General features: G+C 53.3%; 1 protein-coding gene across 2 annotated transcripts; it reads left to right on the forward strand.

Moving 5' to 3' along the window:
- Nucleotides 1–1,666: 1,666 nt before the first annotated feature.
- On the forward strand, nucleotides 1,667–21,192 carry PTPRN (protein tyrosine phosphatase receptor type N). Of its 2 annotated transcripts, XM_007122427.4 has the most exons (23): nucleotides 1,667–1,846; nucleotides 3,299–3,349; nucleotides 3,595–3,708; nucleotides 6,841–6,937; nucleotides 8,423–8,684; nucleotides 8,769–9,123; nucleotides 9,544–9,675; nucleotides 10,281–10,315; nucleotides 11,018–11,292; nucleotides 11,486–11,572; nucleotides 11,902–11,981; nucleotides 12,136–12,200; nucleotides 12,865–13,083; nucleotides 13,511–13,711; nucleotides 13,812–13,959; nucleotides 14,121–14,194; nucleotides 14,402–14,479; nucleotides 14,592–14,711; nucleotides 15,800–15,966; nucleotides 19,019–19,072; nucleotides 19,708–19,772; nucleotides 20,280–20,353; nucleotides 20,566–21,192. In XM_007122427.4, exons 1-23 carry the CDS (start codon nucleotides 1,732–1,734, stop codon nucleotides 20,635–20,637), a joined length of 2,940 nt encoding a protein of 979 aa, XP_007122489.1. In that variant the 5' UTR covers nucleotides 1,667–1,731; the 3' UTR covers nucleotides 20,638–21,192. The 2 variants fall into 2 exon arrangements, with proteins under 2 accessions (XP_007122489.1, XP_007122490.1); XM_007122428.4 differs by lacking the exon at nucleotides 11,486–11,572.
- The last annotated feature ends 380 nt before the right edge of the window (nucleotides 21,193–21,572 follow it).

The raw sequence follows: 21,572 nt of genomic DNA on the forward strand, positions 1-21,572 counted from the left end.
TGGCTGTCTCTACCTTAAACCAGTGATCAGTTACAGCATCACTAATAGTGGGACAGCCAGACATTACGCACTTCCTGAAATGATGCAATTGGAGTCATACAGCATCACCTATAAATTTTTTGTTTAAAAAAAATTTTTACCTGATCCAGTCGAGACTTAAGTTCTATTTTTCAGGAAATACAGGGGATATACAGGATATATAGAGGGAAAATACAGGGAAACATATCACGAGGAAACAGTCACAAATCCAGAAGGTAGGGAGTTGTAAAGAAAACCTGACCTGGTATCTTCAACAAGAAAATGTCAAAAAATGGGGAGGTGGGGACGTACTGTTTATGTTAATTTAAAGAGAATAAAGAAACATAACCAAATGCAATGGTGGTCTTTGACTGACTGCTATTTTGAACAAAACAGCTGAAAAAAGGCATTTTTGGAAAGAATTTGAGACATTTGAATATGAACTGAGCATTAAACGATACTCGGGAATTATCGTAAATTTCGTTAGGTGTCATAATGGCATTTAGGTTATATGGGAAAATATATTATTTCTTGGAAATGCATATTGAAACTTTTGGAAGGGAACTATAATGTCTATTGTTTACTTTTAAGTACTAAAAATAAGCAAATATGGCAAAATAATCAGTAACTGTTCAGCCTAGGTGATGAGTGTATGAGTACCATGCACCACTATCTTTTTTTATTTTTTATTTTTGTATTTTGGAAAATTTTTACCGAACAGCAAGAGAGTAAAGTGATCAATTTTGACCTTTAGAAAGCTCACTCCCAAGCCTATTGGGTGACAAGAATGGAAGCAAAAGACTAGTTAGATGATTACTGCAGTAGTCATCATGAAAGAGCATCGTGGTTTGGATAGGAGAGCGAGTATGGAGACAAGTGGGCTGATGGGAGACATATTTTGCAGGCAGAAACCATAAGATTTTGATAGCCTCGAGGCGGAAGAGGGCGAAAGAAAGGCGAGTCAAGGCTAATAACAAAAGCCAGTATGTATCCAGTGTTTAGTATATGCCAGTGCAGTGGTTCTTCTAAGCGAGCCATGTGAGCTTAATTCCTGTAAATCTTCACAACCACCTTGTGAGGGAGACACTATTGGCACCTTCATTTTACAGATCAGGAAACTTGGGCACAGAGAGGTCAAGCAACTTGCCCAAAGTTATACCCCTAAGTAGGTGGCGTTGCTAGAACTGGAATCCGAGCACACACGCAAAACCATTCCTGCTCTTAAGGATAACATCTGTACCATTAATTGAGATGCGAAGGAGTACATAATTGTATTCACTTGTATGCTCCTCATCTTAAGGTTTATACTACCCGGCTCACGTATCTTTCTTGGCCCCCACCCAACTGGGACCCTTCTCGCCAACCCTGCGACTGGGTGATAGAGGTGGTGGTCCTTGGGGAGAAGCAAATGTCAAGGTGAGGCCAAGTGCGAATTCTAGAGAGGCGCCTACTATTGGGGGTAGGAGGGACGGGGTGGGTAGGACCCCCAGTAAGACAGTGCTTTTACGCCACGAATGACGCAAATCAACGCAAGAGCCGGGGGTGGAAATGTCGTCACCATCCGCCTGGGGTTGGCGGAGTTGCAGCGAGAGGGGCGTGTAGACCCCGCCTCGGTGGGTGGGGAGTGGCAGGCCCCGCCTCGGCCCCTCTGGCAGGCTCCGGCCCGAGTCGCTGCGGCTCTGGCAGCTGAGCGGGAGCGCGGAGCCCGGAAGGATGCGGCGCCCGCGACGGCCTGGGGGTCCCGGGGGATCTGGGGGTCTCCGGGTGCTCCTCTGCCTGATGCTGCTGGGCAGCCGTCCGGGAGGCTGCAACGCCATTAGCGCCCACGGTCAGGAGGAAATGGGGGGATTGGGGGGAGTATGGTGCCGGGAGCAAAACGCGGTGGGGGGCGTGGGGGGAAGTGTCACGCAGGTCGCGAGCTCAGGTAGAATGTGTGTGTGGAGTGGGGTAGGGGGAGGCACTGTGAGATGAGGAAGATGAGAGGGCGTCTGCGAGGAAAGGGGCGTAGGCCTGGAGGTGGGGCTGGGAGCCCGGGGGCGGGACCTAAGAGAAGCGGGCTCAGGGGAAGATTGCGGTTTGGGGAGAAGGAATGGGGGTGCATATGGACAGAGGGACCTAGAGACGGGATACAGGACCACAGGAGAAGCAAGTCTCTCCGAGGCGCCAAAAAGTGGCGACAGGCGCTGAGGGATGGAGGAGGGGAGGGAAGGAGAGGGAACCCTGATCTGCCGGGAGTAGAAGTCGGGGCCGCGAGCTCCGGGGTCCCAGCTTTCCGTACGGTATCAGGCCGAGGGAGGGGCTAGGGTTTCTCTTCAAGCCCTGACAGGCCGATGGCTGTAATCTGATCTCCGATAAGGGAGGGACAGCTGGGGGAGGGGGCCGAAGAAGGTGAAGAGGGAAGGGTCGCCTCACGTCCCCCTCCCCACGGCCAGGCCTGGTGCTGACTCACGTCTGTGCGGACAGAGACAGTCAGCGCTGACTCACGGGCAGGGGGAGGGTGGGGGCGGGGCGCACGTGGGGGAAGGGGTAAGCTCGCCGTCTGGCGCTCTTCTTCCCCGCCGGGCTTGGAGGCCAATGCAAGATACTTCCTGTGGCGCCGCGGGTTAGGAGGGTGGAAGATGAAGACTGGAATGGCGGAGAGGTCACGTCTCTTGGAGACTCCTCACCCTGTTACCCTTCCCTCCCCCATCACTGCTTCCAGGCAAGCTCTCAGCGGCGCCAGGCTCAGAGCTTCAGCACCACGAACCGCCCCAGCAGTACAGGGCCCGCGGACTGCAGGGACAGCGTGGGGAGCATTGCCTTAGAGACACCCCGCCGCTACCCCTTTCCCACGCGAAGGGGAAGTGTGCTGGGGTTCCCATCTCTTCTGAGTCCCAGGCCATCATAAGATGCTTGTGGAGATTGGGAAAGGAAAGTCCCCTTTTCCTCAGAATTTGGACAAAAAGTACCCCATAGTAATTCTATGAGAGCAGAAGTATCAATATATGATTCTCCACCATCACGACTCCCATGCACCTGGAGGGCTTCTTCTCCCCATTACTCACTTAAGCTAACAGAGGCTTTTAGGGAAAGAATCCAGACTTGCAGATCTTTAAAATCCAAAGCCAGATCCTGTGCTTTCTTCTCAAGAGGAGGACTCTTCCTCCTCTCCTCCCAGCTTAAAGCCTTCCTTAGAAAGAAAGAATGGATCCCATCTGCTTCCCCCTTTTCTAGCCTGTTCATCCATCTGACCATTCTATGTGTGTGGGTGTCTGAGCCTCTGCTCACCTGTCCTCTACAGGCTGTCTGTTTGACCGCAGACTCTGCTCTCACCTCGAAGTCTGTATTCAGGGTGAGTGAGGCCCAAACATAGGATTTACAAAACAGGGTTTGGGGGGGTATATATAATAAGAAAGAAGTGGGGTGGGCTGGAAGGGAGAAGGGGAACTGGGCTTGGAGAGAAGGGGGACTGGACTGGAGGAGCAGAGCTCTCTGAAGCCAAGAGAGGAGAATTGAGGGAGTGCTGTCTATTTGCAGCCTGGACTTTGGAAGGCCTGTTGTCCAAGCCCCCCGCTGACACCACTTTTGTGCTCTTAGATGGCTTGTTTGGACAATGCCAGGTGGGAGTGGGGCAAGCCCGGCCCCTTTTGCAAGTCACCTCCCCAGTTCTTCAACGCTTACAAGGTGTCCTCCGACAGCTCATGTCCCAAGGTGAGGTCTAGATGCGCTGGAGGAGGGAGACAAACTTGGTTAGATAAGGGTGGGGAAGGGAGGGGCCCCCTGACTCCAGGATTTCTCTCATGGAACATTCCTATCACACCCACTCTGGAACCTCACCTTCCCAGACCTTACTGGAGAAGGAGGCAAGACAGGAGTTGGGGTGGAACCTTAGAGATAGGCTGTTCACACTTAGACTCTCTGGAGGAATCCAGAGGAGGCTTCTAGAAGACGCCACTGGAAGAGGCCAGCATTTATATCTTTAGGACCAGCCCACTCTCTGGAACTGACTGAGTACTCCAGGGCCATGAATCCTGGAGTCTTCAGCCCAGAGAATACCCCACTCATCCAATTCACTCATTCAACCAATAATTATCGGGTACTTCTATGTGGCAAACGTAGTTTTAGGTGCTTGGGATATATCAGGGAGTGAAACAAAGGTCTCTGCCTACTGGGGTTTACATTCGGGGGTGAAGGGAGGGAATACACTAGAAATTAGAAAACATTAGTATGTTAGAAGGTGATAAGTGCCATGGAGAAAACAATTACAGCAGGATAAAGGGATCAGAAATAGTGAGGTAGGAAGCTGTGGTATTAAATTGAGTGGTCACGATAGACCTTATTGACACTATGAAATTCAAATAAAGACATCAAGGAGGTGGGGATGCTTTCCCAGAAGGTTATCTCAGGGAAGAGTGTTTCGGGTGGCCAGGGAGCTAGAATAAAAGCCCTAAGATAGGAGCATGAGTTTGAGGAACACCGTGGAGAACCCCTCTACAGAGTGGCTCTAAAGGAGTGATGGAGAGGCAGAGTAGAAGATGCAGTCAGGTAGGTAATGAGGGAAGGGATGCTCTGGGATTTTATATGAGAATGTATGGACATTGGCTTTACTCTGAGTAAAAGAGGAAACCATCACAAGGTTTGAGCATAGGGGTGCATGATCTCACTTCTACTTTAAAAAGATCACTCTTGCTGCTGGGTTGAGAATAGAATGTAGGGAGTCAATGGTAGGAACAGAAACACGAAACATTAAAAGCTATCACAGTAACTCATGTAAGAGATGAATAAGCATGGACTAGGGTGGTTGCAGGGAGGTAATGAGAAATGACAGAATTCTGCCTGTATTTTTAAGGTAGTGAGCGTGATTTCATGAAATATTGGATAGGGCCATGAAAGAAAGGCAGTAGTCAAGGATGACACCTAGGTTTTATTGCCTGAACAACTGGGTTGATGGACATGTCATTAATTATGCAGAAGGATCAACTTGGGAAAAGGGGTGTTCAGTTTTGAATACACTGAGTTTAAGATATCCATTCAGTAACATGGGAAGTTGAGTATATAAGATTGGGTTTTGAAAGAGAGAGGTCTGGAGTGGAGATATGAATTTGGGATTCTTTGACATATAGATGGTAATTTAACCCATGAGGTGAATGAAATAACCAAAAGATTGTGTGTTTATGAAGAAGAGCCCTAGAGAATTCTATTATTTAGAGGACCAGGAGAAGGAACAGACCCCAAAAAGAGGTCTGAGAAGGGAGAGCCAGCAAGGTAGGAGGAAAAACAAGAGTGCTTGCTGTCCTAGAAGCTAAGTGAAAGTGTATCAAGGAGGGAGGAGTGATGAACAGTGTCAAATGATGGTGGTAGGTTAAGTAAGATGAGATCCGAGAATTGACCCTGGATTTAGATATGCAGAAGCCACTGGTGATCTTGATGAAAGCAGTTTTGGTAGAATAGTTGGGAATAAAATCCTGAATAGAGTGGATAAGAGGGAATGGGAGGAAAAGAACTGGATACAGCCAGTATAGATAACCCTTTCAAAGAGTCTTGCTGCAAAGAAAAGCAAAGAAATGGGGTGATAGCTGGAGGGGAATGTGGGATCAAACAGTATTTTTATAAGATGGGAGAAACTGCATCATGTTTGTATGTGAATGGGAATAATTCAGTAGAGAACAGGAGAAAATGATGATGTAGGAAATAGCGGAGAATTGTGGGGAAGATGTTCTTGAGTAGGTAGTAGGGGATGAAATCTAGTGCTCAAGTAGAGGAACTGGCCGTATACAGGAACACAGATAGTTCATCTAATGTTAATAGGCAAAAAAGCAGGTACAGATCTCAGAATATGAGTTAAGAGCAGTACAGATTATTAATCCAGAATCAAGGAAAAAGGAATGGGGGAATGGGGGTGGAGAGTGGGAGATTATCCCTTTAAAACAGGTGACTGACCTTTCCTGAGAGCAGAGTTTCATGGAGGAAAACGGTCAAACAGGAGATATGCCTCAGGATAAGATGATGTTGATGAATGTTTAAAACAGGTGTACAGGGCTTCCCTGGTGGCGCAGTGGTTGCGCGTCCGCCTGCCAGTGCAGGGGAGCCGGGTTCGCGCCCCGGTCCGGGAGGATCCCACATCCCACATGCCGCGGAGCGGCTGGGCCCGTGAGCCATGGCCGCTGAGCCTGCGCGTCCGGAGCCTGTGCTCCGCAACGGGAGAGGCTGCAGCAGAGGGAAGCCCGCGTACCACAAAAAAACAAAAACAAAAACAAAAAACAGGTGTACAGTGCTTTGGAGTTTTCCAAGCACTTTCATTTCCCTGATTGCACTTAATTTTTACTACAGACTCATAAAGTTTATATTATTCCCACTTTACAAATAAAGAAAACTAAGGTTCAGGATCAATAAAAAGAAGCTGAGTAATAATATTGATGATGATGATAATAACAGCACTTATTGAAAGCGCCCTATGTGTCAGGTACTATTCTAACCATTTGGTATTGTGTATTTTAATTATCGCAACAATTTTAGGAGGTGTAAACCCCCATTTTTCAGATGAGAGAACTAAGGCTCAGATAGGTTCCGCTAAGGTCACACAATTAGTAAGTGTCAGAGGACTTAAACCCAGTCTCACTGGAAGCAGTCTCACTCCCAAATCTATACCTGAGTGTGGGAAAAGGACAGCTCAAATCACCCACCGCATCTCCAGACACCCCCGCCCTCGCCGCTCCTCTGCCCTGCCGAATTCAGTACACTGCTGGGTAGAGGGTGCAGTTTTGATCTACACTGGTCCCTGTTACTGGGCCCTCAGACTCTCCCAAGCCAATCTCAGTCTCACCCTATTCTGTTCCCTGGCAGGACTGTCCTGGCACGATGACCTCACCCAGTATGTGATCTCCCAGGAAATGGAGCGCATCCCCAGGCTTCACCCTGCAGAGCCCCATCCAAGGGACAGGTAGGCATCATTTCTCATCAGCTTTATCATAGCAAGGCTGGTGGATCTGTGGTCATCCTGATGGACAGAGGGAAATAGGTACAAAAATCAGCAGGCTGGGGCGTGGGTGAAAGAGGTCCTGGAGTAGCCATCTGACATGCTCCCATGCCCAACACGAGCTGAGCTCATCCCTGGGGATCCAGCAAAAGAGGGCCATTAAAAACTGTTTTGTTTTGTGTTTTTTTTGCCTGACAAAGTCTTTTTCTTTTTTTTTTTAATTTTTATTGAAGCATAATTGATTGACAGTGTTAAAAACTGTTTTGAAACATTTGGACATTTGGTATTTTGTTTTTGGTCTGGTTTGTCTTTTAATGAATTCATTTACTCAGCAAAAAATACAGGGTTATACTATGTGCCAATCACTGTGCTAATCTTTACGGATACAAAGTAGTAAAACAAGACAAATTACTTTTTCTCTAGTACTGACATAGGAAAGATATGTTAGCAAAGTTTCACCCAGATCAGACTCAGATATGAATCAGATAATGGTAGTACTTGAACTGATTTCTGGGATGCATCAGGAGATAGAGAGAGTGGAGAAGCTATAATAATTAATACTACATGGTATTGGCACAGACATATATATAAGTACGTGTAAAATTATGTTCCTTTTTACAGTTTTTTTAAAATATACGTGTATCTATTCTTTTTCAAATTCTTTTCCCATTTAGATTGTTTCATAATATTGATCAGAGTTCCCAGTGCTACACAGTATGTCCTTGTTGGTTATCTATTTTAAATATAGCAGCGTATACAGGACATTTGGTATTTTAAAAGAAGCATCAAAGTAGTCATCATGGAACAAATTAGAATTTTGTCGGACTGAAGTTGTTTAATGTTCAGGTTTGTTACTATGTGGAATTGTATATGGTAGGAGGTACCATCATCTTTTTGTGGTTGGGGCCTCTGAAGGCATCATTCAGACCCTGTAAAGCAGAGGAAAATAAATGACGGCTTGGGGCTCAGGTGATGATACCAGGTGAAGAAGGCAGAGTGGGGGAGGGGGACAGAGAGAGGGCACAGTACTGAATGTTTGAATGCATACTTGGGGACATGCCCACAGGGACAGTGTGGCAAGCTGCAGACACAGTTCATCTAGAGCGGTTCCCAGCTGCCTTCCCCTTCTCCTGTTCTCCCCTTTCCATCCCTAGCCTCACGCTTCCAGCTCTGCCGCTGTGTTTCAGGGACCCAGGCATGCTTAGCAGGGAGGCAATGACCTCTGCCCCAGGCTTGGCCCTCTGGCCCTTCCCCATGCTACTGCCTCCTCGCCTGAGGCTACCTCATCTCTTAAGAGAGAAGGCTCATTCTATGCTAAGCCTGGACCCACCATCTCTGCCTCGTAGGCTCTATACGCCCTCCCCCACACAACCAACACACACACACACACACACACACACACACACACACACACACAAACACACACACACACTTTGCTTTCCTCCCCAGATCTGGCTTGGCGCCCAGGAGACCGGGTCCCGCTGGGGAGCTGCTTTTACAGGGCATCCCCACTGGCTCCGCCCCTGCTCCCCAGCATCGGCTTCCTCGACCTCCAGTAGGTAGGGGTGGAGCTGGGGCAGGCTCCCCCCTCTCCCCTTTGCAGGCTGAGCTGCTGCCCCCTCTCCTGGAGCATCTGCTGCTGCCCCCGCAGCCCCCCCACCCTGCCCTGAGTTATGAACCTGCCCTGCTGCAGCCCTACTTGTTCCATCAGGTGAGCCCTAGACCTCCGCCCCACCGCAACCCCAGTCCCCCAGCCCTGATGTCTGCTCTCATCCGAATCTCTGGTTTCCCACAGTTGGGCTCCCGCGATGGCCCCCGGAGCTCAGAGAGCTCCCCAGGAATGGTCAGTGTTGGCCCCCTGCCCAAGGCTGAACCCCCAGCCCTCTTCAGCAGAACTGCCTCCAAGGGCACGTTCGGGGCTCACCCTGGCCATTCCTATGGGGACCCTCCAGGGCCTCCGCCTGCTCAGCTTTTCCAGGAGTCAGGGCTGCTCTACCTGGCCCAGGAGCCACAAGTGCCCAGCAGGGCCAGGGCACCAAGGCTGCCAGAGCAAGGGGGCAGCAGCCAGGCAGATGACTCCTCAGAAGGCTATGAGGAGGAAGGACTAGAGGGTCGCAGGGAGAAGCCTCCTTCCCCAGAAGAGCAGCCAGGTAACAGAGTCCGCAGCATCCACTCCCTGCCTATGGGGCTGCTTTCTGGGAGGTGGGGCGGGGAGGGTCCTTCCTGACCACCCACGCATTTGTTAATTTGTCCTTAAAGTCATCTGCACACTCAGCTAATGTCTACCGACCACCTGCTCTATGCCAGGCACTAGGTAGGCAGCGGGGATACAGTGGGGGCAGCAGAGCTGACATGACTCTTCTTCAGCAAGGAGTCCCTGCTGGGCCTGAAGTTTGGTCTTGACACAGGAAGCTCTTTCCCCCAAAGTGTGGACAAGGGTGGGAAGGGGAGGGCATCAGCGTCCTGGTGTTTGAGACGTTCTTAAATGTGCCGGTCCCCTCCCACCCCCAAATGCATCCCACAAGTTCACCTCGGCACCAGCCCTAAGCTCCGTGTCTGGCTCCCAGCAGATGTGACTCTGCAGAGGCTGGCAGCTGTGCTGGCGGGCTATGGTGTGGAGCTCCGTCAGCTGACTCCTGAGCAGCTCTCCACTCTCTCCACCCTGTTGCAGCTGCTGCCCAAGGGTGCAGGACGACATCTGGGTGAGTGTCCAAGCAGAGAGACTACCAGCCCCGTGGAGGCCTCTTGCCCCACTTCTCAAGACCACAGCAAGCAACCTAGAGGGGAAGGGCCAAGGTCAGGGGAGGGAGTTCTTTTGAGACACGGAGTCATTGCCAGCCAAGGGCAGGGAGCAAGGGGTGGGGTGGTGAGCCGAGGAGTTAGAGCAGGAAAGGACTGGAGGATGGAAGCAATGGGAAAAGAATCCAACAGCGGGTGTGAGCCGGGAGCAGGAGGCACAGGGAAAGCTGGGCGGAAGATAATGAGGACCTAAGGAGGGGCATGGCCACGAAAAAGGAGAAGCCAATGATTGATGGGTAAAGGGAGGACTGAGCAAAGAATAGCTTTGAGAGGTGTGGCCAATAACAGAGGGAGGAGTTGATAAAACAATGAATTATAAGGCAGATGCACAGAGACATGAGGCCATGCTTAGGATCAGACCAGCGATAGGGTCTTGGTTCCTGACTGCGGGGAAAGAGGCCACAGCAAATGTAACAGGCTCGGGGCCTCGGGCCTTTTCTCCCACCTGCGCTGTGTGGACCTTGGCCTTGGCCCTTTGCCCAGAGTCTTGTTTTTCCTGTCTCTGCAGGAGGGGTTGTAAACATTGGAGCTGACATCAAGAAAGTGAGTTTGTGACACCTCCCTGACCCATAAGTGCCCAGCGGCAGCAAACCCCTTGACTGAAATCCAAATCTCAGGATCAGGACCCAGAATCTGTATCCTCCAAGCCCTCATTTTGGTGGAACTGAGGCCCAGAGGCTGCAAGTCATTGTTTAAGGTCTCCCCTCAAGTTGAAGGCAGAGCTCGGACCAGCAGCTAGAATTCTTGATTCACTGCTTTTTTACACTACAATCATTGCAGACCCCACTCTGAGGGTCCCTAGGGGAAGTGGGGGGACGCGAGCAGGCAGGCTCCTGACTGCCCTGCAGCTTGAGGCACTCTATCTGTTTCACATGTTGGATTTCTAAGATTGTGTGGCTAAACAAAAGTCGAAAAACCACGGCCTGCCTGTTCATCTTCTCCCCTAACCCCAGCTTTCCTCACTCCGGAGCTTCTCCCTACTCCAGCCCCATCCTGTGGGTTATTACTGATCATGAATAATCACTCATTCAGTCCTTTTTTCATTCATTCATTCATTCATTCATTCATCCACTTGGCTCACTTTCCTGGATGCCCTCTCTGTACCCAGTGCTGACCTGGGCCTGGGGATAGAAAGAGAAACATGTCCTAAGCACCCCTGTGGGAGCTCAGCGTCCAGACTGTGGACCCCCGACCCCTAACCCCTCCACTGTTAGAGACCATACCTCTATCCTCTCTTCTAAACAGACAATGGAGGAGCAGGTGCAGGGCGCAGACGCAGCGGAGCCTCCACCGCCCACGCCCTCCCTGCCCGGATCCCCCACTGCTGGTCCCACCTCCAATGAAGCCCAGCAGGAGCTGAGCTCTGGATCCTCTGAGCCTCCCAAAGATGCCGGCCCCGCTGCCACGCCCATCCTGCTAGAGGAGAAAAGTCCACTGGGCCAGAGCCAGCCCACGGCGGCAGGGCAGCCCTCTGCTAGGCCATCAGCAGAGGAATATGGCTACATTGTCACTGACCAGAAGTAAGGGCTCCAGTCTGGGGCAGCCTCCTGGTCCCTTGGGTGTTGGGCTGGCCTGCCTGGCAGGAAGCAGAGAGCAGAAGTCCAGATGTGAAGTAGACACGGGGCTGGGCTGCTCTGCACCCCTGGAGGTTGTTTCAAGAAAGTGGCCTAGAGGGTCCCCACTTTCCTTCCTCTGCCGGCTCCCCACCTCCAGGCCCCTGAGTCTGGCTGCCGGAGTGAAGCTTCTGGAGATCCTGGCTGAGCATGTGCACATGTCTTCGGGCAGCTTCATCAACATCAGGTGGGGCTGTATCTGGCTGGGGCAGCAGGGATCTAGCAGGTAGCTTGAAGAGGGAGGTGGCTGGAGGGGCTCAGGGTAGGAGGGGAAGACAAACTGTGAGTAAGGGGCCAAGGTCGGGTCAAAGATGTTTCCAGCTGCACTGAAGGTACAGCCACACCCAGCCCTGCTACTGGCCCAATCCAGTATCTTCCCAGCCTCAAACACCCCTGTATGGCATCTCTGATTGGTTTTAGCCCCATCCTCTAACAGGGAGAGGGCCAGAGAGGACCTCTCATTTTGAATCTGGCGTCTGTGGTGGGTGAGGCAGTAACACACCTCCTATTCGGCAGTGTCGTGGGACCAGCCCTTACCTTCCGCATCCGTCACAATGAACAGAACCTGTCTTTGGCTGACGTGACCAAGCAAGCTGGTAAATACTCCTTGACCCCAGCCCGAGTTGTATATATCCAGGCCCCTTGAAATATTCCCAGCCCACATGGACCCTGCCTGCTACCTGGCATAGCATGACATGGGGTGGAGACTACATAGTACTGGACAGAATCTGACCTACATCCTCCCTGCAGGGATGGTGAAGTCTGAACTGGAAGCACAGACTGGGCTCCAGATCTTGCAGACAGGCGTGGGACAGGTATGAGATAACTGAAGGATCAGTCAAAGCCCCAGAGGGCTGATGTTGCCCGCAAGAGATGAAGGCAAACGACAGGAGAATAGGAGCTGAGATCTATCTGGCTGGTCCCCCAGCTTTGCCAAAGCAGCCCTCCCCCCTGCAGTTTTCTTTCTGACCAGCAGATGGCCCCAGCGGCCCCTGCTCCCTGCAGGTCCAGCCTTCTCTCCGAAGCCAGCTTACTTGGAAGAACTACCTGAGATGGCCATAGCTGTCCATAGATGTTCTAGAGCAAAGTCTCAAATTCCAAGGGAAAACATGACACAGAAAGGACACTGAACTCAAAATATGCTTCTATTCTGCATCCAACACTGATGCCTCACATTCTACTGTTTGATCCCTTGGGTCTCTCTATTCTTCTCTGTATCCATTTTTAAATGCAGAGACTCCTAGGGAGGGTCACCCACTAAGTCTCTGGCAGTGCAATGTGGTTGAGTGGCCTCAATGGGGATTGAGAAGGAAGATCTTCGGCCTCTCCAAGTCCTTCTGCCTGTACCGCATGCCCCTGCCTCCCAGCTTTGCCCCAGAAGCTATCCTAGCAGGGAGTGGGGCATGGGACAGGGCTGGGGAGCAGCTCCTAAGTCTCCCCACGCCACCGCCCCCCTTGATTCTAGCCTTGTTCCCACAGAGGGAGGAGGCAGCCGCCGTCCTTCCCCGACCGGCCCACAGCACCTCTCCCGTGCGCTCCGTGCTGCTTACTCTGGTGGCCCTGGCGGGTGTGGCCGGCTTGCTCGTGGCTCTGGCAGTGGCCCTGTGTGCGCGGCAGCGTGCGCGGCAGCGGGACAAGGAGCGCCTGGCCGCGCTGGGACCCGAGGGCGCCCACGGTGACACTACCTTTGAGTACCAGGTGTGCAGCCCCAGACGCTTGTTGATGAGAGGGAATGGAAGGGGCTCGGGAGTCTGGGTCTCGCCTGGGATGAGGGTGGGGAGCTGGATGTCCAGCCAGGGGCTGGAGAAGCCCCAGTGGGAGTGCTGCGGGGCCATTTTGAATGGATGGGAACTGAGAGCGGATGGTTGCTGAAGTTCTCCCCAGTGCCGCGATTCGGGGGGGCTCTAGGCTTCTGCTCTGTGACATCCGAGGTTGTCATAGGCACCAGCCAAGCAGAGCAGCCCCGAAAAGGATGAGAGCCATGGCAGAAGACCCTACCCCAGAGGAAATGGGTTTCATTCCAAAGCAATCAAGCACAAGCCTAGGGACTCTACTGAACTGAGCCCAGGACTCTGTTGGAAAGGATTCAGGAGCCCTTGGACCCTGCCCCATCCTTCTTCCGCAGGACCTGTGCCGCCAGCACATGGCCACAAAGTCCCTGTTCAACCGGGCAGAGGGTCCACCGGAGCCCTCTCGGGTGAGCAGCGTGTCCTCGCAGTTTAGTGATGCGGCCCAGGCCAGCCCCAGCTCCCACAGCAGCACACCGTCCTGGTGCGAGGAGCCCGCCCAGGCCAACATGGACATCTCCACGGGACACATGATTCTGGTCAGGACAGGGCATCGGCCCAGAGGGGGTGAGGGGACCAGACGGTGGGAGGGGCAGGGCTGGCAGTGGGGGCCAGCGCCAGGCTGTGGTGTCCCTGCAGGCGTACATGGAGGACCACCTGCGGAACCGGGACCGCTTGGCCAAGGAGTGGCAGGCCCTGTGTGCCTACCAGGCGGAGCCCAACACCTGTGCCACCGCCCAGGGGGAGGGCAACATCAAAAAGAACCGCAACCCTGACTTCCTGCCCTGTGAGTGAGTCCTGCTGACCCGCCGGCCCCAGCCCTCTGTCTGCTGGGAGCTCTGGAGGGCTTGGGGGTGGGGCCGGGCTCCTGGCTCAAGCTGAGTGGCAGAGGTGCCAGGACCCCAGTGACTGGAGGGGCTTCTGGGGTGGGGTGCGGGGTCTGTGCAGATGACCACGCTCGCATCAAGCTGAAGGTGGAGAGCAGCCCTTCTCGGAGCGATTACATCAACGCCAGTCCCATTGTGAGTGGCCCCCACCTCCTCCCCGTTTTCATCCTGCCTCCATAGACTCCATTTCCCCACCCAAGGCCCCAGAATTGTGAGCCTGATATCCTAGCATGGAAATGGGGCTTCTCAGGCTCCCCCAGACCCTGGCCCGCTCCCTTTGAGCAAGCCTCTCCATAGTGGCATTTCCCATTCTGGTTCATGATGTATCTTTCCCATCCCCAGATTGAGCACGACCCTCGGATGCCAGCCTACATAGCCACACAGGGCCCACTGTCACATACCATCTCAGACTTCTGGCAGGTGGGCTTTTGGAGGGAGGGCTTTTCCAGGGAGTAGGCGCCCTTGTGGCCAGCCAGGGCCAGCCAGGTCCCAGGGAGGTTAGAATGGAGCTTACCTGGGTCTCTGTCCCTAGATGGTGTGGGAGAGTGGCTGCACCGTCATTGTCATGCTGACCCCGCTGGTGGAGGATGGTGTCAAGCAGTGTGACCGCTACTGGCCAGATGAGGGCTCCTCCCTCTACCATGTATATGAGGTCAGCAGGACCCCACGGCCAGGAGACGATGGGGGTGGAGAAAGTGGATGGTGCACCACTCATGCATGTGTGAACATATGTGTATATAAACATATATGTGCATACACATATATTCACATATATGCATATACATGTGTGTATGTGTGTGTCCAGTCTAGGGCCAAAAAGCACTTGTAAGGACCTATGATGAAAGGTACAGATATAAAGCTATAAAACCACTGAAACTAAGGTTAGAAGCTAAGAGTCAGGAGTACAGTTTTGAGACAGGGAAGATAAGTATACTCAAAGACCAAGACTGAGACCTACTTTTATTGAGCCTAACTTAGATCTGAGTTTCCTGGAGGCCAAAGCAAAGAAAGAAATGCCACCAGTCACATATATTGCTTATTTAAAACAGAAAGAAACTTTTTCATTAGGAGAAAAGATAGGTAGGGGGGAACTGGGCAGAGGCAAAGCAAGGGAAGGAGCAACTTTCCTGACAAATGGGAGGTGACACCCCCCCCAATAAAACAAGAGACATTAATTGCACACATCCAGTTTCTCATGAGCACTGGATAGCAGTTTTTCATCATCAGATGAGCACGCAACAGTCTTTTTTTTTTTTAAGTTTTAAAAATTGGTCTTGCTTGTGGTTAAAGAAAGAAATCAAATGAAAATACAGAATTTTATCAAAGTTTATGGTGCGTGTAGCACAGACACTTTGCTAGTCTCTGCGCAGAAGAGGAAGGAGAAACTTTGAATTCAAGAAGCTCACAATCTTGGGAATTCCCTCGCGGTCCAGTGGCGCTTTCACTGCCCTGGGCCTGGGTTTGATCCCTGGTCGGGGATCTAAGATCCCTCAAGCCACGGGGCGCAGCCAAAACAAACAAACGAAAACTCACAATAGTTGTGTGTAGATGAAAAAGTCACCAGTTGTCCTGAGCAGTCCATAAGTGACACAAACACCTAGGGTTCTTGGGGACAGCTGGAACAGTTGGGGCGGGCGGTTGGGTGAGCTTCCTGGAGGATTTCGAATTTGACTGGCCTGGGAGGCCGGGAGGATTTGGAGATGCCCTGCCGCGCTCAGGCCTGCGCCCCCTCCTCCGCAGGTGAACCTGGTGTCGGAGCACATCTGGTGCGAGGACTTCCTGGTGCGGAGCTTCTACCTGAAGAACGTGCAGACCCAGGAGACGCGCACGCTCACGCAGTTCCACTTCCTCAGCTGGCCGGCAGAGGGCACCCCGGCCTCCACCCGGCCCCTGCTGGACTTCCGCAGGTGAGCGCCCCAGCGCCTGGGCGGTGGGGCGGCCCGGGGGAGGCTCCGAGGAGCCGGGGAGAGAGCAGCACAGGAGCAGGGGGCCGGGAGCTAGGCTCCCTTACCTTCCCCCAGTCCATCAGGTCCTCCTAGGGCCCCAGGTCAGGTGAGGCAGATCCTCTAGCCTGACCTGGAGCCTCGGCCTCAGGTCCGCTGGTGCCCCCTGCTAGACACCCCAAACCAGGACTGACTCTGACCTCCTGGACCCCCTTCCAGACACCCCCCCGCAAACCAGAACTGACGCTCTGTCTCGCTGTGCCCATTCCTCCACTGCTGTAGTCCAGCCCCTGTCTGCTCTCTCTCTGCTGGCCAGCTGTCTCTTCCCTCTCTTGCCCTCTTTCTCTCCCTGCCTCTCCATGTCCGGTGCTTTCTCCATAACCCCATTCCCCCCAAGAAGGGCTCACTTTGTTTCTAGCTCTCTCCCTCTCTCCTTCTCTCCCTCTCCTTGGTCCCTGCTGCCTGTTTCCTCCTGTCCTGTGCTTCCAGTTGGCACTAGTCTCTGTGTCTGCTGTCCCCTCGCTGTCTCTCACCCTCTCCTGCCATCCCCCTTCTTTATCCCTCAGTGTCTCTTTGCCTCTATTTTTCTTTCCCTTTGTCTTTCCCTCTCTTTCCCTCCCTTCCTTCCCTCTTTTCTCTCCCCCCTCCCCCACCCACCTCTTTCTCCATCACTCTGTCTCACTCGAAGTCCGAAGTCCGTCTCACTCTTCCCCTCCAACCACGTTTCCCCCTCTCCGCACCTCTCCCTGTTCCTTCTCCCTGCTCTGCTTCCTCCACCTCCCTCCCATGTCTGCCTATTTACTCTGCCTCTCTTTGTCTCTGTCTCCCCCCACCATCTCTCATTCTCTACATGGTTCTGTCTCTCCCTCACTCTGTCTCCCCTCTCTGTCCCCTCCCTCCTCCCTCTCTCTCTCTCTCTCTCTCTCTCACGGCTGCCAGTGTCATTTTTGTGATCTGCAGCTAGTATTCTCACTCCAGTTGCATAGTCACAAAAGTGATCATTGGCAGGTGTGGCCGCTGCATGGACAGGACATGAGGACGTGTGGGCCCAGGGACCACCCTGAAGGCTGCTGGGAGAGCCGAGGGCTGGGGGGACTCAGGGAAGGGACAAATACTATCAAAGGGAGTGTGGGAGGATCTCTGGATTCTTGGGGACTCAGTGGAACCAGGTGGGGGCTGGGACAGGAGGCTAACAGGGGGACCTGCCCTGTTCTGATGCTGAAACCGTGACCAGGCCAGGCCTCCAGCATCCCCTGCCTGTGCCCTCCCTAGACAGGTGGCTGAGAAGCCTGCTGCCATGGCAGGGGCCTCACCCACACTGTGGCCGCTTCCTGCTTCTCTGCCCCTTGCCAGGCTGGCCTGAGGTCTCTAGGCGCTAGGCAGAGAGCAGAGGAGCAGAGCCGGCGGGGGCGGGGGGCAGTTGAGGGAGGAACCTGGGGATAGTTTCTGAGCCTCAGGACAATGGTTTCTAACTGGGGTCCCCGGGGCCTGAGGCACAGGCTTCTCAAAAGCAACGCTAGGGGCATCAGAGCTATTTTTTTTGTTTTCCACGTTTTAAAAACCTTTATAGAACTAGTGCATGGACCTGTTTTAAGGCTGCACAGGTAAGCTAAAAGGTTATATTTCTTTGCTTTAGGCTGGGATTATGTAAACTCAGTTGGCATTAGACACCCAGAACAAATTAATTGCTGCTTAATAAATATAGTTTGGTGAAGGTCCACCAGAGGCAAGGCAAAATAATTCTTTAAGTCCTAGTAAGTGACTCTGAGCAAGTTTCTTGACCTCTGTCTGTTTTCTTACCTGTGAAATGAGAATGATGACCCATACTTTAGGGGTTGTTACAAGAGTCAGTAGCATAAAGTCTGTAAAATCTGCTTTAAGTGCTTGGCATGTAGCAACGGCTCTATTAATTCGAAATACTGTTTATTATCATTAGTACTAAATGATTGGGAACCACTGTGGCAACTTCTGTTCAACCCCAGCCCTGATGTACCAGCCAATATGCTAGAAAACCATGTGGACTCCTGGAAAACCTTTCAAAGTCACCTGGCCCCTGCAAGCCTTAAGGAACCAGATGGAAGACCACTAAGTTCCAAGCTTCCCCTGAAGTACTCTAATAACCCCTCAGAAGGTCCTCCCTTGCCCTGGCCCATCAGAGGTATCAGAAATCTGCAAGTGACTCTCAAAGTAGGAATGTCACAAGGGACAAGGGCAGGTTAGACTGGGCCACCGAGAGAGGAGGAAACCCCCTGCTCATTGCTGAGCTGCTGTGACCAGGGCAGCAGAGTCTGAGGTCCAGGTAGACCAAGTCTGAATATGACTCAACCACGGACCACCAGTGCGGAGGCAAGACTTATCCAGGGAGACAGGCGCAGCAGCATATTCAGAGCGGAGGTGTTGTCCTCCCCTCGCCAGAGGAACTCTGTGCCCAGGGCTATACCTGACCTCACTGCTGGTGGGGACCACAGGAAGCCTGGGTGGTGAGGGGAACACCTTGGGCAGTTGTAGGGGCAGAGCAAGGATGTGGCAAGATTGACACCCTTGAAGTCACCAGAAAGCCTATCCTCCCTGAACTTCTGGCAGAGGCAGCTGTTAACATTATTATGTCTTATTATTAATCATTCTATCATTTAATGAGCACCTACTGTGTGCCAGGTATTGCACTTAGTTCTTTACATGGATTATTTCACATAATCATAGTAAGAACCTAAGAAGGAAGTTACTACTCATCATCCCCATTTTACAGGTAATAAAACTGAGGCTCAAAGAGGTTAAATCAGTTGTTCCAGGTGCACAGCTTGGGTACATAGCTTGTAAGTGATGAGGCAAGCCCAGTGCCACCTACACTATCTCTGGTTCTTTGCCTCCAGCCCAGACTCCTGTCTCCAGCCCTCTTCCCTCCTCTGCCCTTGGCACGTGGGGAGAAAAGGAAGAAAGAGAGGCCCTCAGGTGTGTGTTTCGGTTCCCCTTTCCCTCTGCCGGTGCCCCCTGACCTCACGCCCATTTCTTATTGCAGGAAGGTGAACAAGTGCTACCGGGGCCGCTCCTGCCCCATCATTGTGCACTGCAGGTGCGTTCAGGGGGGCTGGGGTGGGGATGGAGGGGGACAGGATGGCCCAGGCCAGAGGGCCCTGAGGTGGGGCATTCCTGGTTCCCACCCCCTCTCTGGTCCTGCTCCCCCAGCCCGCCTCCCAGGCACACTGCCTGCCTGTCCCCTTGATGCCAGCAAACTACCACCCATGGGCCAAATTCAGTGTACCATCTGTTTTCTTAATGGCCCATGAGCTAAGAACGATGTTCCTTTTTTTAAACAGTTGAAGAAAAAAAAAAAAAGAACGTACGACAGAGACTATATGTGGCCCACAAAGTTGAAAATATTTACCATCTTGTCATTTACATAAGAAGTTTGCTGAATGAAAGCCTGGCCAGAGGCTGGAAAAAGCTATTCCCTCTTGCTGCCTCTGCCTCAGGGCAGAGCCAGGGCTATCCTTTTCCGTTAGCTCGCTGCCCAAGAGACACCCCATGGGTCACAGGCTCCCCACTCGAGGCGCCAATCCCAGGACCCCGGGGCCGTGACCTTCCCTCATCCTCCGCTCACTTATCCCAGCCCGTCCCCAGCTAAGCCCAACAGCTCCACCAGTCTCCCCCTCCCCTCCCGGTTCCTGCTGGGTCCCAAACTCAGCCTGTCACCATCTCCTCTTTCAGTGACGGTGCAGGAAGGACTGGCACCTACATCCTCATCGACATGGTACTGAACCGCATGGCAAAAGGTGACGACACCCCCCCCCCTCCACAGCTCACCCACAGCCCAGCCTCTGATTAGAGTCTCCCCAGCCCCCCCGATCACAGGAGTTGGTGGAGGGCAGGTTGCCACACCCCCAGGCTTTCTCCAGTCCTCCAAGCCTCCCACCCCAGGATGCCCTAGGCTTTCTGGGTCCTACCCTCCTCTGGACACCCCCTGAGCAGCCCCGTGCTCCCCCCACCCAGGAGTGAAGGAGATTGACATCGCTGCCACGCTGGAGCATGTCCGTGACCAGCGGCCTGGCCTCGTCTGGCAAAAGGTAACGACACCCCCCCCCTCCACAGCTCACCCACAGCCCAGCCTCTGATTAGAGTCTCCCCAGCCCCCCCGATCACAGGAGTTGGTGGAGGGCAGGTTGCCACACCCCCAGGCTTTCTCCAGTCCTCCAAGCCTCCCACCCCAGGATGCCCTAGGCTTTCTGGGTCCTACCCTCCTCTGGACACCCCCTGAGCAGCCCCGTGCTCCCCCCACCCAGGAGTGAAGGAGATTGACATCGCTGCCACGCTGGAGCATGTCCGTGACCAGCGGCCTGGCCTCGTCCGCTCCAAGGTAACCGTTCCTCCCTGCACCCACCCTAGTCACCACCCTTCCCCAACCAAAGTGGCAGCAGCTGGCCTCTCCTGCCTGCCTCCATACCCCTCCCCCGGGAGGGCTCCCTCCCGCCCGCCCCGCGCACGTGACCTCCGCAAAGCACCCCCCACCCCCAGGGCAGGAGGGGAGGCCAGGCCCCCCGTGACCCTCCTTCCCCTGCCCTTCCCCAGGACCAGTTTGAATTTGCCCTGACAGCTGTGGCAGAGGAGGTGAATGCCATCCTTAAGGCCCTGCCCCAGTGAGACCCTTGGGGCCCCTCCGTGGGCAGCCCAGCCTCCGATCCCTCTTTGCCTATGTGAGCATCTGTCTGTGTACTCACTCCTCACTTCCCCACCTGCCACCTCGGCCCCTCTTGGGCATGTCTAGCCCTTCCAAGAGGAGCGTGTAAAGAAGGGGAAGTGGGAAGGGGCACGCCGGGAGCCCTGGCATCAGCCCCGCGGGGGAGCTGGCAGCCGGCCAGGAGGAGAGGAAAGTCAACAATTCCACCCAGAGCCTCCTCCTGCCTGAGTTCCCTGGCCCCCATTTCCCACCACTCTGGATGCTCCCAATATGTCTGTGTGGATACCCTCCACCCTCCGGTGTGGCTAGAATGGGGCGGAGGGGCCACCATGTCCAGCTCTTCCTGCTCTCCCAGCCCCTGCTGCCCGCTGACCTGCCTCCACGACCCACACTCTGGCCCTTTGCCCTTCCCAACCCCTCCCCCGGCCCTCCCACCGCCACATGCCACTCAACTCTCTCCCCCTGGCACAAGAGAACATTTCTAGAAAAATCTACTTTTGTATCACTGTGAATAAAGTTAGTGTGTCGTGTGTGCAGCTGCAACCCGGACTCCCACGCATTTCTGTCTGCTCTGCTTCCAGACTCCAGCCCCGGCCTCAGCCTGGAGCTGGGGCCTGCTGCCTTTCTCAGGAGATGCAGAGGGTGATGGGAGGGCCAGGCTGCCGAGTCACGCTCTCCAAGGCTTGAATGGTAGCTAATAACAATTAGGCAGTGGTTTTTTTATGCTGTGCTCCCTACGTGTCTGGCACTCTCCAAGGTGCTTTACAACCATTAACTTGTTTAATCTTCAGGACACGCTACCAATTACTAGCCCCATCTTACAGACGAAGAGACTGCGGCACAGAACTTGCCCGAGGTACCACAACTAGTTTCGTGGTGGAGTTAGGATTTGAATGCA

The sequence above is a fragment of the Physeter macrocephalus genome, chromosome 2, assembly GCF_002837175.3.
Source record: "Physeter macrocephalus isolate SW-GA chromosome 2, ASM283717v5, whole genome shotgun sequence".
NCBI lineage: Eukaryota > Metazoa > Chordata > Mammalia > Artiodactyla > Physeteridae > Physeter > Physeter macrocephalus.

Excerpts from the sequence above, each read along its gene's own strand:
- PTPRN (XM_007122427.4), top strand. The coding sequence starts at position 1,732 with ATGCGGCGCCCGCGACGGCCTGGGGGTCCCGGGGGATCTGGGGGTCTC. Across the intron at positions 14,712-15,799 it reads CCCTCTACCATGTATATGAG|GTGAACCTGGTGTCGGAGCA; the intron begins GTCAGCAGGACC and ends CCTCCTCCGCAG. Across the intron at positions 15,967-19,018 it reads CCCCTGCTGGACTTCCGCAG|GAAGGTGAACAAGTGCTACC; the intron begins GTGAGCGCCCCA and ends TTCTTATTGCAG.